We start from the raw sequence: 15,375 nt of genomic DNA, 5'->3' as shown, positions 1-15,375 counted from the left end.
GAGGCAAGGGCAGTGGTGGAGTAGGGTGATGCTGCGGGAGATGTGGTAAGTGTCCCAGATGGTCACTGCGGGCGCCGTGAGGCAGGGAACATCCAAAAAGGTTCAGCGGTGTGGGCTTCAAATAAATGGCGCCCAGAGTCAACAAGTGCGCAGATTCAACTATTGACTCAATGACCAGCTGAGATCACATTAGCGCACGCGCCACCCATTTCCCATTTTCCTGCTGTTCTGTTTGGTCAAAAATGATCGAATTTAAAATTCAAATTTTTTAAACTATTCATTATGCGGTTCTGAAACTTGTGATTAATTGACTTTTCCTCATTTTAGGGGTTCTTACTATGGGTTGGTATTTTTTTTTTGTTTACTTTATTCAAAAATAACCGGAACATTATAAGTGTATAGTAAACAGAACAGCAGGGCTAAGTCCAATGCTGGGAGCTCAATGGGCCAGCAAATGCGCAGATGAGATCTTTAGCCGAGAGCTCTATCTGCGTACACGCTGACCCCGGATGCCCTCATCTCAAGCATGCACCGCCATCATTTTCAGGATGGCCTCTGCCTCATCTCCCACAGCAAGCAGTGGAGATGGACTTATATCCTTGATAATGTTGCTATTTTTCAACAATTTTGGTTCTCAAGTCCTCAGACAGTTTTCTTCTCTTTCTGTTCTCCATGCTTACTGTGGCATACACAGACACAAAATGGAAAGATTAAGTCAAAATTCTCTTCTTTTATGAAGTTTGATGTATGATTTTCATATTGTCCTCACCTGTTACTTGCCATAGGTGAGTTTAAAAGAGCGTCACATGCTTGAAACAAAGTTGTTTACTCATAATTTTGGAAAGGTGCCGAAAATTTTGTCCAGCACTTGGGGTTTTGTGTGAAATTATGTAAAATTTTCCCTTTTTCTCTAATATTTTGTCTTGTCCCTTGTAGAGGGAAACCGGGGCACCTAACATGACCCTCAGATTAGGGGGCCATGTGCTATTCCTATTCTCGGAGATAGCCCTAATGGTGGGGTTGTCTCAGTCTACTTCCTGTCCCTGCTCCTGACCAGCCCTGATCTTATACCCCCACCTTCTCACCCAGGGGGGCCAGGAAAGGAGTGTGTTTTAAGCTACAGAAATAGACAAACTGGAAAAGGAAACTCTGTCACACAGCACGTACACATAGAGGTATAAGACATTTAGAAATAAAAAGGAAAACAGGAGCAGGGTGCAATCAACAAGACGACAACACCAAGCACAAAGCAACTCTTTCTCCAGCAAGTCTGGGACACCACAACTCACAGACCAACACAGCATGAACTATAGTTGGCGTAGGTAGAATATTTCCTTCAGCCAAAAGTGAGAGGAGCAGAAGTGATTGGCTTCCTTACAACATGTGATCAAAGAAGTCTAATGAGCAGGCTAGCAGAGTCGATGCCTGGGTCTGCCTGAGTTGATCAGAAACACCAGAGAAACCATTAGACAGAGTGTCAGACTCTGCAATATTTCTAGTAGACAACCACACCAGATGACCCAAATACAGGTCCGGAGCAGGCACATGTCTACAGTCAGACTAACGCTTATACTTAGAACCCATGTCACGCAAATGCTGCTTCTCCCATGTAGACAACAATGCTGAACCCAATTGGTATGCCCCAGGTACCCATGATGAGTGACCATCGTGAAATGTACATGTGACGCCCCTGACCTTATCAGGGTGTCACAGGGAACTGCACTTCTTATTCTTATGGTGCAGAACTCACCCACCATGGTTCTGGGATCCTAACTCTTTTATTGTTTTCCATCAGCACTCACATCCTAACCCCACCTTACACCATACCCTGTCAGGCACACCAGTGGGTGGTGTAGCTGGAAAAGGGCCACCCGCCTAGGGGTCAGACAGACTGGTGGGAGGGACGAAGTCAGTTAAGTAGTAGCCCTCAGAGAGTGAGGAGCTGGGGGAGTTGTAGATCCCTGGGAGACTTTGGTTAGGTCGCAGACGGTGGTCTGTGACTGGAGGAGTCGGAGACTCGGTCGCAGGGTATTGGTATTGGAGAAGTGTGCCTTGACTTAGTTTTGGAGAATGGTCGGCATCGGAAAGTCCAGTAACCGGACCGGTACCGAGCACGGCAGGGTACAGGACTCTAGATCAGGGAGTAGCTTCACGCAACCTGGAAATTAAGCTGTGGAGGATAGTTTCTTTATGAACTTTCCCCAAGAGCTCAGAGATCGAAGGCACCAACACAACGAGGGGGATAGGGCTTTCCAACTTATGCGGCCTACAGAAATCCCAAGTGTCGGCCATCAAGCCCCTATTTAAATATAGGGAGCGGGATCCTGACGGCTTCAGGCTGAAAGGTAAAGGGTGCTTTACACGCTGCGACATCGCTAGCGATCTCACCCGTCCCCGTAGATTGTGCGTCACGGGCAAATCGCTGCCGGTGGCAGACAAAATTGGTAGTGCGCGTCACACGTACTTACCTTCCTAGCGATGTCGTTGTGGGCGGCGAACAACCTCTTTTTTAAGGGGGAGTTTTGTGCGCGGTCACAGCAACGTCACACAGTGGCCCGCCAATAGAAGCGGAGGGGCGGAGACCAGCCACATTAACGACACGCCCACCTCATTGCCGGAGGACGCGGGAACGTTGTTGTTCGTCGTTCTCAGGGTGTCACACGTAGCGATGTGTGCTGCCTCAGGAATGACAAACAACCTGCTTACAGCACCAGTAACAACATTTGGGAAAGGATCAATGAGAAGGTGAGTATTTTTGATCGTTAGTGCTCGATCATAGGTGTCACAAGCAACAATGTCGCTAATGAGGCCGGATGTGCGTCACGAATGCCCCTAACGATATCTCGTTAGCGATGTTGTTGCATGTAAAGCGGCCTTAAGAAAGGAACTTCTACAATTGTGCATGGAGGCAGGCTCCAGACCACTAACAACAACACAAATACTGTTCCAAATTTTGATTCATGCATTCAGTTTGACAATTAGACTGAGGATGAAATGCCGATGAATGAGAAAGTTTAATCCATAACCGAAAGCAGAAAGCCCAGGAAAAGTTGGCAATAAACTGAATTCCTGTATCAGAAGCAATATTAGAAGGGACTGCATGACAATCTCACATATAAATACCTGGGATAATATCTTAGCATTGGGTAATGACGATAAGGTAATAAAATGTGTAATTTTAGAAAACCTATCCACCACTACATAAATTGTCGTATTACCAAGCAAAGGGAGGTAGATCCATAATAAAGTCCATGGAAATATCTATCCAAGGTTGACTAAGAACGCTCAAAGGCTGCAGACATCCTAAGGGACAAGAAGGGGGTAACTTGGCACACACAGATACATAGGTTACCACATCCCTCCAGATTCTGGGCCACCAAAATCAACAAAATATGAGATCCAGAGTATCTTTCACCCCAGCCAGAACATAATCATGATGCTCTCCCAGAACCCTAAGGTGAAGATTGTTAACGGGAACCCCAGCTTGCGCCTCACTTTGAGCCTTGGTAATCTCAGCTTCAGTATTAGTACACCACCACTCCCTTCTGAAGGATGGAGACAGTTTCCTCACAGGGTTCCCCACACCTCCCAGAATGCTCCTGGACAAGGCATCGGCTTTAATGTATAATATAGAATAATTAAACCTAATAAAAAAATTACCATCGAGCTTGCCTAGAGTAAGACACTTAACAGACTCAACGTAGATAAGATTTTTGGTCGGTAATTACTATAATAGGATGGATAGCACCCTCCAGAAAGCGGCGCTGTTCCTCAAACGCTTATTTGATAGCAAGTAATTTTCTGTTACCAATATCGTAATTATGTTCACCCGGAGATAGTTTCTTACAAATGAAGGCACATGGACACAGTTTACCAACAGACGGACCCTGAGACATCACAGCTCCCTCCCTCACTTTTGATGCATCAACTTTGACCGTAAAAGATTGAAAAACATCAGGCTGAATCAATACGGGTGCTGACGAGGAGCATTTTGTTAGACAATCAAATGTGTACGAAGCACCCTCAAACTAGTTTGAAAAGTTTGTACCTTTTTTTAGTCATATCAGTCAGGTGTCTTACTATGGCAGAGAAATTCTTAATAACCTTATTGTAATAATTAGCAAACTCTAAAAAATGTTGCAGAACTTTAAGATCCCACTTCAATATAACCTGTAATTTAGAGAGATGCATCCTAAAACTCAAAGTGGAAATTATGTAACCGTAAAATCGAAGTTCCTGAATGGCAAAGACAGACTTTTCCAATTTTTCATAGAACTTATTCTCTCTGAGAATTTGCAAAATCTTCTGACATGATTCATAACAGACCAGAAATCCTGTGAATATATGAGATTGTCATCAAGGTAAACGATGAAAAATTTCTCTAACAGGTGAGAAAACACCGTTAATAACATGCTGAAAAACTACAGGCGCATTGGTCAGAGCCATTGGCCTCACCAAATTTTCGAAGTGCCCTTCCAACATATTGAATGCCATCTTCCACTCATCCCCTTGTCTGACCCGGATCGGATTATAGGCCCTCCTAAGTTCGAGTTTAAAGAACCATTTAGCACCAGCACTCTGATAAGTTGACGGGAATTTGTCTGGAATGAGAGGCATGGGAAACGGATCACAAACCATAATCTGGTTAACTCACAGAAGCCCATACATGGTCATAGACCACTATCCTTCATCCTTCTTCTTACTGAAGAAGAAACCCGCAGCCACAGGAGAGGAGGATGGTCTAATGAGTCCATTAGCCCATCTCTCTGTTATATACTTTTTAAAAGCTAGTCTCTCAGGGCCTGATAGGTTATATTATAGTCTGCGCTTGGGCAACTTTGCCCCTGGCTTCAAGCTTATAGTGCAGGCGTAAGGCCTATGCGGTGGCAACTCCTCAGAACCTTTCTCAGAGAAGACATACCCAAAATCTGAGAGAGGATCCAGAAGTCTTGTGGTTATTGCCAAAATATAGTTTCCTACACAATGTTCCTTGCTTTCCAGTCAACAATGGTAATATAAAATGTGAATTGGGGAAGCCTGAAATGATTTGTGCAGGGAGATCCTTAAGCACATAACATAATATAAGCACCGAATGGAGTTCCCGTATGTGGATTTTCAACCCCTGTCCACACTCAGCAAACCCCCCCTTGAGAAAGAGGTGACGAGTAAATGGCAAAAATCCATACCGGACTAGATAACCTTTTCACCTGTAACTAAGATGAACAAGCAAACTGTTCATCAATTATGTTTGCAAACCAGAAATACCATTTGAGGGACATCCCAGCCCCCTACCTTAACCCTTGTGAGTATCAAACATTGAGACACTATGGCAGAGGAAATACATAGACCCAGATTGGAATCCTCCAACCCACCTGGGTTGAGAAGTTTTCCGACTGCTGATTTCCATTGGGCACAGAGGGGAAGGTATTAATGAAGTGACAAACTCCTATCCTTTTAGCAATAGAGAAACTTTTGCTCTTGTGGATTGTCCCTCCGAAGTGGCATAGGCTCACATAATATCTTTGGAGGTAAAGTTGGTACAAGTTTCCCTCTCCAGAGAGTCCTGGCATCATGAGACCTCTGGCAGAAACGTCAATTAATCCAAATTAAAAGCGACATGGCACACTCAAGAGACAAAGGATTTTCCTAAATAAGAAACACCTCTTTAACCCTCTGGGATACACCCTGAAAAAACAGGTTTTTAAGCGCAGGATCATTCCACAGAGTGTCCACGGACCAGCACCTCTGCCGGCCTATTCATCTGATGTAGTGAATGAATTTTAGACTCAGCTAAAGATATCTTCTCTGGATCATCATAGATGAGCCCGAGTGCTAAGAAATACCCATCCACTGACAAAAAGACAGGCTACAAGGAAAAAGCACATGCTTATGGGTCTCCACTCAGGAGTGAGACCACAAGTCCCACCCCCTATCCTTCATCTCCAGATAAGTGAGGACTCAACCAGAAGTACAGTCTGCATGCGTCTCTAAAAACTGGCTGCGCTCTCCTGAAAATCTTTGCAGGAAGTGTAGTTTGAGTTCAGATGATCCAGCAACCAACATGGATTGCACGGGTGTGGCAGACTGCGCTTGTTGCTGTACCACCCCCTTTAATTCAGCCACCTGGAGAGATAGAGCCTGCAACTGCCTAGACAGTGCAGCAACTGGGTCCATGCTAAAAAGGTAAGTCTGGCCAACTATAATATCATGAGAGACTATGGAGATAGCTGGAAACCAGGGCCCCTAAGCTTATCCTCAGACTAGGGGGCCCTGTGCAGTCCCTTTTCTCAGAGATACCCCTAATGGTGAGGATGTCTGAGTCTACTTCCTGGCCCTGCTCCTGACTAGCCCTGATCTTATACCCTCACCCCCTCCACTTCCAGGGGCCAGGACAGGAGTGTGATTTAAGTCACAGAAATACACAAACAGGGAAAATCAAAACTCTGTCACACAGCATACACACACAGAGGTATAATATATCTATCTATATACCTGACAACTAAAGGTATGTATAGAATCAGCCTGATAATGTCAGTATACCACTGGATTTAGCTTATAAAGCAAAATCCTAATGATTGGTGCGCTTTAAGACAGTGCTAGAAAATAATGGTGGCCACAAAAAATATTGACACTTTGGGCATAATTTGTCCAATTTCATTTAGGGGTGTACTCACTTTTGTTTCCAGTGGTTTAGACATTAATGACTGTGCGTTGAGTTATTTAGAGGGCACACCAAGTTTACACTGCTATACAAGTTGCACACTGACTACTTTACATTGTATCAAAGTATAATATTTTCAGTGTTGTCTCATGAAAGATATAATAAAATATTTACAAAAATGTGAGGGGTGTACTCACTTTTGTGATATACTGCAACTTAGTATATATGAATTAAATTAAAAATAAGTAATGGTATATCACAGACATATGTGTCCTCTGTAGAGGTTGTTTGTGAAACCAGAACCCAAAGATGACGGAGAAAGAACCAATTAATGATACTTCTTTCTGTACTATGCATCTCGGTAAGCTGGAGCCACTGGTATTGTTTAATATGCAGGAGCCATTAACTTTTTAATTTTATTGCCTCACACACAATGCTACACAATGCTCATTGTGGTGAAACTTCTGTCACAAACTGCGGAGCATCTGCCTATAACTAACAATAGTCTCACGCATAACAATAGTTTGAACTACATAATGTACGTCTGTGCACACATTCCAATATGGACTGATCTGACTCATCAAATCTCACTATATTTACAGCATCTGGTATACAAAGATATGCAGTACAGACCAAAAGTTTGGACACACCTCTTCATTCAAAGAGTTTTCTTTATTTTCATGACTCTAAAAATTGTAGATTCACATTGAAGGCATCAAAACTATGAATTAAAACAATCAATGTGGAATGAAATACTTAAAAAAGTGTGAAACAACTGAAAATATGTCTTATATTCTAGGTTCTTTAAAGTAGCCACCTTTTGCTTTCATTACTACTTTGCACACTCTTGGCATTCTCTTGATGAGCTTCAAAAGGTAGTCACCGGAAATAGTCTTCTAACAGTCTTGAAGAAGTTCCCAGAGATGCTTAGCACTTGTTGACCCTTTTGCCTTCACTCTGCAGTGCAGTTCACCCCAAACCATCTCGATTGGGTTCAGGTCTGGTGACTGTGGAGGCTAGGTCATCTGGTGTAGCACCCATCACTCTTCTTCTTAGTCAAATAGCCCTTACACAGCCTGGAGGTGTTTTTGGGGTCAAGGTTCTGTTGAAAAATAAATTATGGTCCAACGAAACGCAAACTGGATGGAATATCAAGCCGCTGCAAGATGCTGTGGTAGCCATGCTGGTTCAGCATGCCTTCAATTTTGAATAAATCCCCAACAGTGTCAGCAGTGAAGTACCCCTAGACCATCACACCTCCTCTTCCATGCTTCACGGTGGGAACCAGGCATATAGAGTCCATCCGTTCACCTTTTATACAAAGACACGGTGGTTGGATCCAAAGATCTCAAATTTGGACTCATCAGACCAAAGCACAGATTTCCACTGGTCTAATGTCCATTCCTTGTGTTCTTTAGCCCAAACAAGTCTCTTCTGCTTGTTGCCTGTCCTTAGCAGTGGTTTCCTAGCAGCTATTTTACCATGAAGGCCTGCTGCACAAGGTCTCCTCTTAATAGTTGTTCTAGAGATGAGAAGGGGTGTGTCCAAACTTTTGGTCTGTACTGTATATATAGTTTTATTTTATTTTATTTATTGCTATAGAAAAAAATACAATTTTTTATAGCACCAGCAAACTGAATGAGATTTCTGAAAAATCATGCTCATGCTCCTCATATTTTATTTTGGGTTTTATTCCTAGCAGATTTGATGAGTCAAAGCCTTTTTTAAAATCTACAGCACGCGACTTCTTTCATGGTTTTTGTAGCGTTTTTAACACATTCAATTAAATGGGAAAAAAACACCAGTAAAAATTAATCAAAAACACGTTTTTCCTGCTAATATTCTGTTTTTTGCTGCAGAAAAATTTGGCAGCAAATACTAAGCGTGTGAACATACTTTAAGTACAGGGAAGACAACCTGATGCGTTTCAGACGAGCTTGTCCTTAGTCATAGGTGTTACTAACATGCTGGTTTTTGCTGCAGAAAAATTTGGTGGCAAATACTAAGATTGTGCACATACCTTACGTACAGGGAAGACAACCTGACGTATTTCGGACAAACTTGTCCGTATCGTGCGTACATACTTTAAGAATATATTCTGACCTGCTAAAACAATTGTTACCCAAAATCTGCTCAGTCAGTGCAAATACTTATTAGAAGCGAGTAGAAAAAGTGTGATCCAGCATCAGCGTAATTAAAATACCAATTTATTTAAATCATTATAATGAGTCCATAGAAAAAAAAGATTCAATGGAAGTCAATGGAATGAATATGGAGTAGACAAACTAACACGTTTCGGACGTGTTCATCCTTAATCATAGGTGTAACTAACATACGGGGTTTTGCTGCAGAAAAATTTGGTGGCAAATACTCACAATGTGCACATACCTTAAGAATATATTCTGACCTGCAAAAACAACCGTTACCCAAAATCTGCTCTGTCGGTGCAAATACTTATTCCTTAGACTTCAAAACTCTTCATTACTATTAGGAGATCTGTTTGTAAATATTTTAATATGTAAATCCGCTTTTCCTGGACTTATTTTTGTAATTATAATATAGAATTTTACTGCTATACATTCTGCCTTAAGGTCTATATAGTACAACAGTTTGTGTGTATGTGGATCTCCGTAAGTCTGCGTTATCTGTATTCCATTTGATAATCACAAATACATGGGTTGTGTCAAATTACCGAGATGAGCAAAACTCTTAAAAAAATATACCTAGATATCTGTATATCAAGCAAAACATTCTTTCCAATAGTAATATGTAAAATAATGTTTTACTTAATGCATTCAAGTTATTTGGATTGCACAACGGCAACGAACATTTCTTTGAAAACATCCACAAAATCTGATTTATTACAAAAAATGATTTATGGCGTTGTATTAGAGTAACATGTTTGAAGCCATCCATGTGTGTAATTCTACCTCTTACTAGTCCCCACAAACCCTGCAGGATGCTCCAGCGTTTGCTACTGTACAGCTCCTTTTTGTAGATACATGACTAATGTTCTTCTAAATCAACTTTAAGAGGCTTAATTTACACTCTGTATGAATCGCCATGGAACTTGTTTGCCTAAGCAAGTTCATCATTCATGCGTTTAGTATCAGCAAATACTTGAGATGAAAAATTTTCTAGGATGAAAGTAGAAGTATGCATAGAATAAGCAATATCGAAATGCTATAATAAGCTGGAATCATTTTTTTCAACAGAAACTAAACAATAATTTAATGTGTTTTGTTGACAAACTTCAAAATAATAAAGTATTACTATTCTACAAAGCAGTGTAAATGTATAATTATATTTTCTAATTGTAGTATTCTCTATTATAATATATCCAACTTACCATACAACATCAATCTATCTAGAATGAGAAAATATGAGCAGCACTGATAAATCCACAAACATATAGGACAAAAATAATGAAGGCAGCACTCCATGGTTAGAGTAACGTTCAGACCTTTATTGGCCCATAAAGTCAGAAATGTTTCAATCCTTAAGGATCTTTTTAAGACTATCTGTATCTTTCATCTATTATCTATCTATCTATTTATCTATTATCTATCTATCCCTCTATCTATCTTCTATCTATCTATCCCTCTATCTATCTATCTATCTATCTAGCTCTTATCTATCTATCCCTCTATCTAGCTATCTGTTTATCTCTTATCTATCTATCCCTCTATCTAGCTATCTGTTTATCTCTTATCTATCTATCCCTCTATCTAGCTATCTGTTTATCTCTTATCTATCTATCCTTCTATCTATCTGTTTATCTCTTATCTATCTGTCCTTCTATCTATTATTATATATCTCTATCTATCATTATCTATCTCTCATCCATCTATATGTATCTATCATCTGTCTATCTATAATTTATTAGCTATATTTTATCTATCTATTTAACTATCTCTTATCTATCCATCTATCTATCTATCTATTTATTTATCCATCTATCTATTAATCCATCTCTCTATCTATCTATCTATCTATCCATCCATCTATCTATAATATATATCTATCAAACTATATCTATCTATATATCTATTATCTATTTATCTGTGTATCTATTATCTATCTATCTATTATCTATCCTATCTATCTATCTATCTATCTATCTATCTATCTATCCATCTATCTATCCATCTACCTATCTATCCTTCTATCTATCCTTCTATATATCCCTCTGTCTATTTATCCCTCTATCTATCTATCTATCTATCTATTTTTCTATCTATCTATCTACCGTCTGTCTCTTCCTTTCTCTCTCCATCCGTCTCCATGTTGAGGATTTATTGTAAATGTAAGCATTGAAAGTATAAGAAGATTGTGTTAGAGTTAACAATGTTCAGTTATATACCAGCAAGATAGTAATTAAAACTGACCCCGCAACATCTGTTTTATGATTTGTATAGAAGACATCTTAGCCCCTTGTACTAGTAAAGGTCAAATAGAGTTTGTCAAATGGGTATCACCGATAAGAAAACAAGTTTTGTTCAGGGCGCCACCCAAGGACAAAAGAAATCAACCGCTCAAAGCAAAAAAGTTGCAAATTGTATATACATACTAATATATATATATATATATATATATATATATATATATATATATATATATACAAGCAGTATATATACATATATATATACAGATATATATATATATATATATATATATATATATACATATATATATATTGCAACTTATTTGCATTGAGGGGTTGATTTTTTTTGTCTATGGGTGGCGCCCTGAACAAAACTTGTTTTTCTTATATATACATATATATACACACACACACATATATATATCTCAAACCGTATATTTTAATTGCATCCAGTTTGGCGCAGTTGGCAGTTGTGAGATGCACCACATTCATTCTTAGGTGTGCGCCTCTTAATTACTTTGGCACAGCTTTCTTCCTCATTCCCTTTATTAAGACTGTTGTACAACATGCCAGTCTTAATGGCTCTGAATGTAAGCTGGCATGATGCATTTATGTGGCAAATCTCTGCATGTGATGTGATTGGGTTGGTAACATCCTCACACATTATGCAGAGACACATTTGTACATACCATTACATTTCTACTTTTTGTGTCTCTTTTATGAGGGATGAGAGAATGTAATACATTTTATTAAAATAACATAAGAAATAAAGTTAAACTATGGGTTATCTAAAATCTATATCATGTTTTTATACAGTTATGGCCATCTTATAATAAAAAACATAGATACTAAATCCTGCAAGATGAAATGAGGCAATGTCTAATTTACAGTGACGTCTATATGATCTCTTTTTCAGTTCATCCCCACCTCCCAAACAATAAATGCAAATGTTTAGCATTTTATTATACACTGGGGAAAACTGTGAAATGAAATCAAGTAAACACGTCTTGATGTGAAATCCACCATTTTCTTTCTCCCTTAAAGGACCATTAACAACATTGAAATGTTCAAAAATAAACCAGCCCTAAATGTTGAGCAGAACAGACACACCCAAGCCGTGTACATGGTTTGGCCACTGTACATGGTGTGATTTATACTTCAATAGAAGAAAGAAGATCAGCTTCTCATCTTCCATTTGTTTAGAATTTATGTTTTGCTCTACTTTCATTAATCAAGAATTTCAATGATTGCAGGGAATATGGAATATGTAAAGGATGGTTGCAGCATTCCAAGTCCTTATAAAGGGTTAAGAGCTCCAGCATCTACAGATGTGCATATATATACATATATTTATATATATATACACACACACCTTTGTATATACATATATAGACATATATATGTCTATATATGCTCACACACAGATATATATAGGTATATACACATAAACATCTGTATGTACATATATATATATACAAATTTACTGTATTTACATCTGAAAATACATCTGTAAATACATCTGTATTTACAAATATAATCTATTTATTTTATTATTATAATATATGTATATATGTACATATATGCACACACACAAATATATATATATATATATGTATGTATATATATATATATATATATATACTGTATATTAATTTATTTTAAGGCATATAAAAATTCTATATGACTAAATGTAATATTATTATTAGCAAAGCTGCATTTTATTGCCCTATTTAGTAATATTCATAAGCGCTTGTTGGGTGAACGGCGCTGCTAAAAGCGTCAGATAAATCCGTTTCCATTTTCACTAGAACTTAGTACATAATAGCATCTAGTCAATGCAAATAATAATGTTTTATCCATAGAGAATGATATATGCTTACAGTAACATTTTAAAACACAATATGTACATATTTCTTATAGAAATATCTTGTAAAAAAATGCTTAAAAATTCTATTCAAAAGTAGTCACAAAGTTAAATGTGTAAGATTTGCATTCTAGGTTATCTACAGTTCTAATATAATTTTAAAACTTTTTTCAAAATCATTTAATTTAGTTTGTAAGAATTACTTTATTTTCATAAAAAAGAAACAAACATTTGAGATCTAATTACAATTTTATGCTGTATTTATAGTAAACGACTTTATATAAAATCTACACTCCCCTCCACTCTACATACACAAACACATTTTCAATTATCATCTTAAGTCATAGTTTCAATATCTAGATGCCTCCTTATACTAAGTCCCATCATTTTCTGTTGACTGATCTGGTGATAATGCTTTGAAATCCATAAAAATTCTTTCCGCAAATGAATTCTTACCATATGTAGCTGTTTAGTAACTCAGGCCATTTGGTTTACTTTAAGACTAACAAGTGACACAAACTACAAATAAAATGCCAGCTGACGATAATGTCCTTTAATGCCATTCAGCTGCACCAAAATCCATGTTTTTGTCCATCTTGCCCACATTAGTGCTTTCCAGTTAAGTATTACCCGCCACATAATATTCCAAATGACAAATATAAAATGAATCTCTGAAGGTCAGACCCAGAGTAGAAGGTCGTGGAAAGGTCCAACCTAAAGAAGCCTCCTGAGTAATGAGCGAGACACCTACCTGATAACGCGAGGGGCACCGCCAGATTTGCTTTCTCTTTCATGAAATTTGAGTAACTTGAGGAGAAATAGGAAAAAAATGTGAAAGCAATTTTGAAAAGGAGAAAAAAAAATGAAAGAAGTGCAGGTCAGGCAGTAAAACTGGCAAGTAAAAATGATGGGAAATGAATTCTCCAAGCCCCGTCTCTTCCCTGCTTAGCAGCAAAATGCACAGATTTTTTTCCCCAAAGAGAGGAATTACATTACAACAATGTGCCTGTAGGCTGGAGGTAGGGAATGCCAGTAAATATTGCAGCTCTCCTCTGAGACCTGTTTACACTCTTTTTTTGGAAGTGATGTGATATTTTTCTAGAAATGTAAAATCCATTGAGCTTAATAAACTTAATCAAATAAATGTATTTTTGTACAATTAGCCTTCAAGGGCTGACAGAACAAGAATGGGTATGATTGCAATTAGTTAACCATTGTAAAGAGTTACAGGAACGGCTTATTTTTATTAACGCGGATGTCTTTGTTTTAACAAATGTGTTGGGGACATGATTTTGTAACTTCCCCAGGGGCAGACAAAGCTTTGCAGGGGGCCAAGGGGCAGGAGGTTCCAGCCAAGAAGTACTGACTCTATAACCCGTTAATGACTAGGCCAAATTTTTCAAATCTATGCGTCACTTTATACAGCAATAACTCTGGAAAGCATCAAAATATTCCAGTGATTTTGAGATTTTTTTGTGACACATTATACTTTATGTTCATGGTAAATTTAGCTTGATATGTTTTGCGTTTCTTACAAAAATTCAAAAATTTGACAATATTTTGCAATATTCAAATTTGATTGATTATCTCTTTATTCCATATAGTCATACCACACAAAAAAGTATATAAATAACATTTACCTTATATTTGCTTTATATCTGCACCATTTGTAAAATGTTTTTATGTTGTTAATGTTGGACAATTTTATGTGATTTTCCTGAAAAAGGAGTATCCACTCTGAAACACGTTGAATAAATCACTTTCCATGAAATCTACATCTGTCTACTATAAGGGCAGCGCAGTTTAACTCCTCTTCCTCCATTATCTGCCTTTCCATGCTGTCGAGGCTGCTACAGCCATCTTTTCTGCCATTTCAGTTGTTGTGAGCTACACAACCCATCCAGGCGAGCAAGTATTTGCTTCCAATAAGCCTTCATTATCTTCACAGATAAGACCCTAATGCGCTTGTCTCCCCTATATCTAATGTTGTCGATGTTGGAAAATGTAAAAAATTTAGCATCAGTTTTTCATTTTTTCAAGGAAATTTGCAAAGCTTATTTTTTAGAGACCTATTCAGTTTTGAAGTGATAATAGGGTACCTATATTTTGGAAACCTTCTAAAGTGAAATAATTTTAAAATTAGCACCCCTCAATATATTCAAAACTGTTGTCAGGTAGTATAATAACCTTTCCGGAATTAATGCAAAGGGGCATGAGTGGACGGAAAAATGTTATTTTTATCACCTACAAGTGCATCTCAATAATTTAGAATATCATCAAAAAGTTAATTTATTTCAGTAATTCAATACAGAAAGGAAATGTTGCATATATTATGTAGTGTCATTACAAACAGTGATCTGTTTCAAGTGTTTATTTCTGTCAATGTTGATGATTATGGCTTAAAGCCAATGAAAACCCAAAAGTCTCAGAAAATTACAATAATTACCACAAAACACCTACAAAGGC

At 38.1% G+C, this 15,375-nt stretch overlaps 1 protein-coding gene across 1 annotated transcript in view; it reads right to left on the bottom strand.

The window, feature by feature from the left end:
- The window catches only part of LOC142310108 (agouti-signaling protein-like), a 251,572-nt gene extending 237,733 nt beyond the window's left edge, over window positions 1-13,839 (bottom strand). Inside the window, exon 1 of the mRNA XM_075347581.1 lies at window positions 13,661-13,839. Coding sequence (XP_075203696.1) covers window positions 13,661-13,703 — 43 coding nt within the window. The 5' untranslated portion in view covers window positions 13,704-13,839. The remainder of the gene's footprint in view (window positions 1-13,660) is intronic.
- Between the last annotated feature and the right edge of the window lie 1,536 nt (window positions 13,840-15,375).

This window comes from Anomaloglossus baeobatrachus, chromosome 5 (assembly GCF_048569485.1).
Source record: "Anomaloglossus baeobatrachus isolate aAnoBae1 chromosome 5, aAnoBae1.hap1, whole genome shotgun sequence".
NCBI classification, from domain to species: Eukaryota; Metazoa; Chordata; class Amphibia; order Anura; family Aromobatidae; genus Anomaloglossus; species Anomaloglossus baeobatrachus.
Note: the sequence above shows the minus strand (reverse complement) of the source record. Positions and strands in the feature narration are given on the sequence as shown.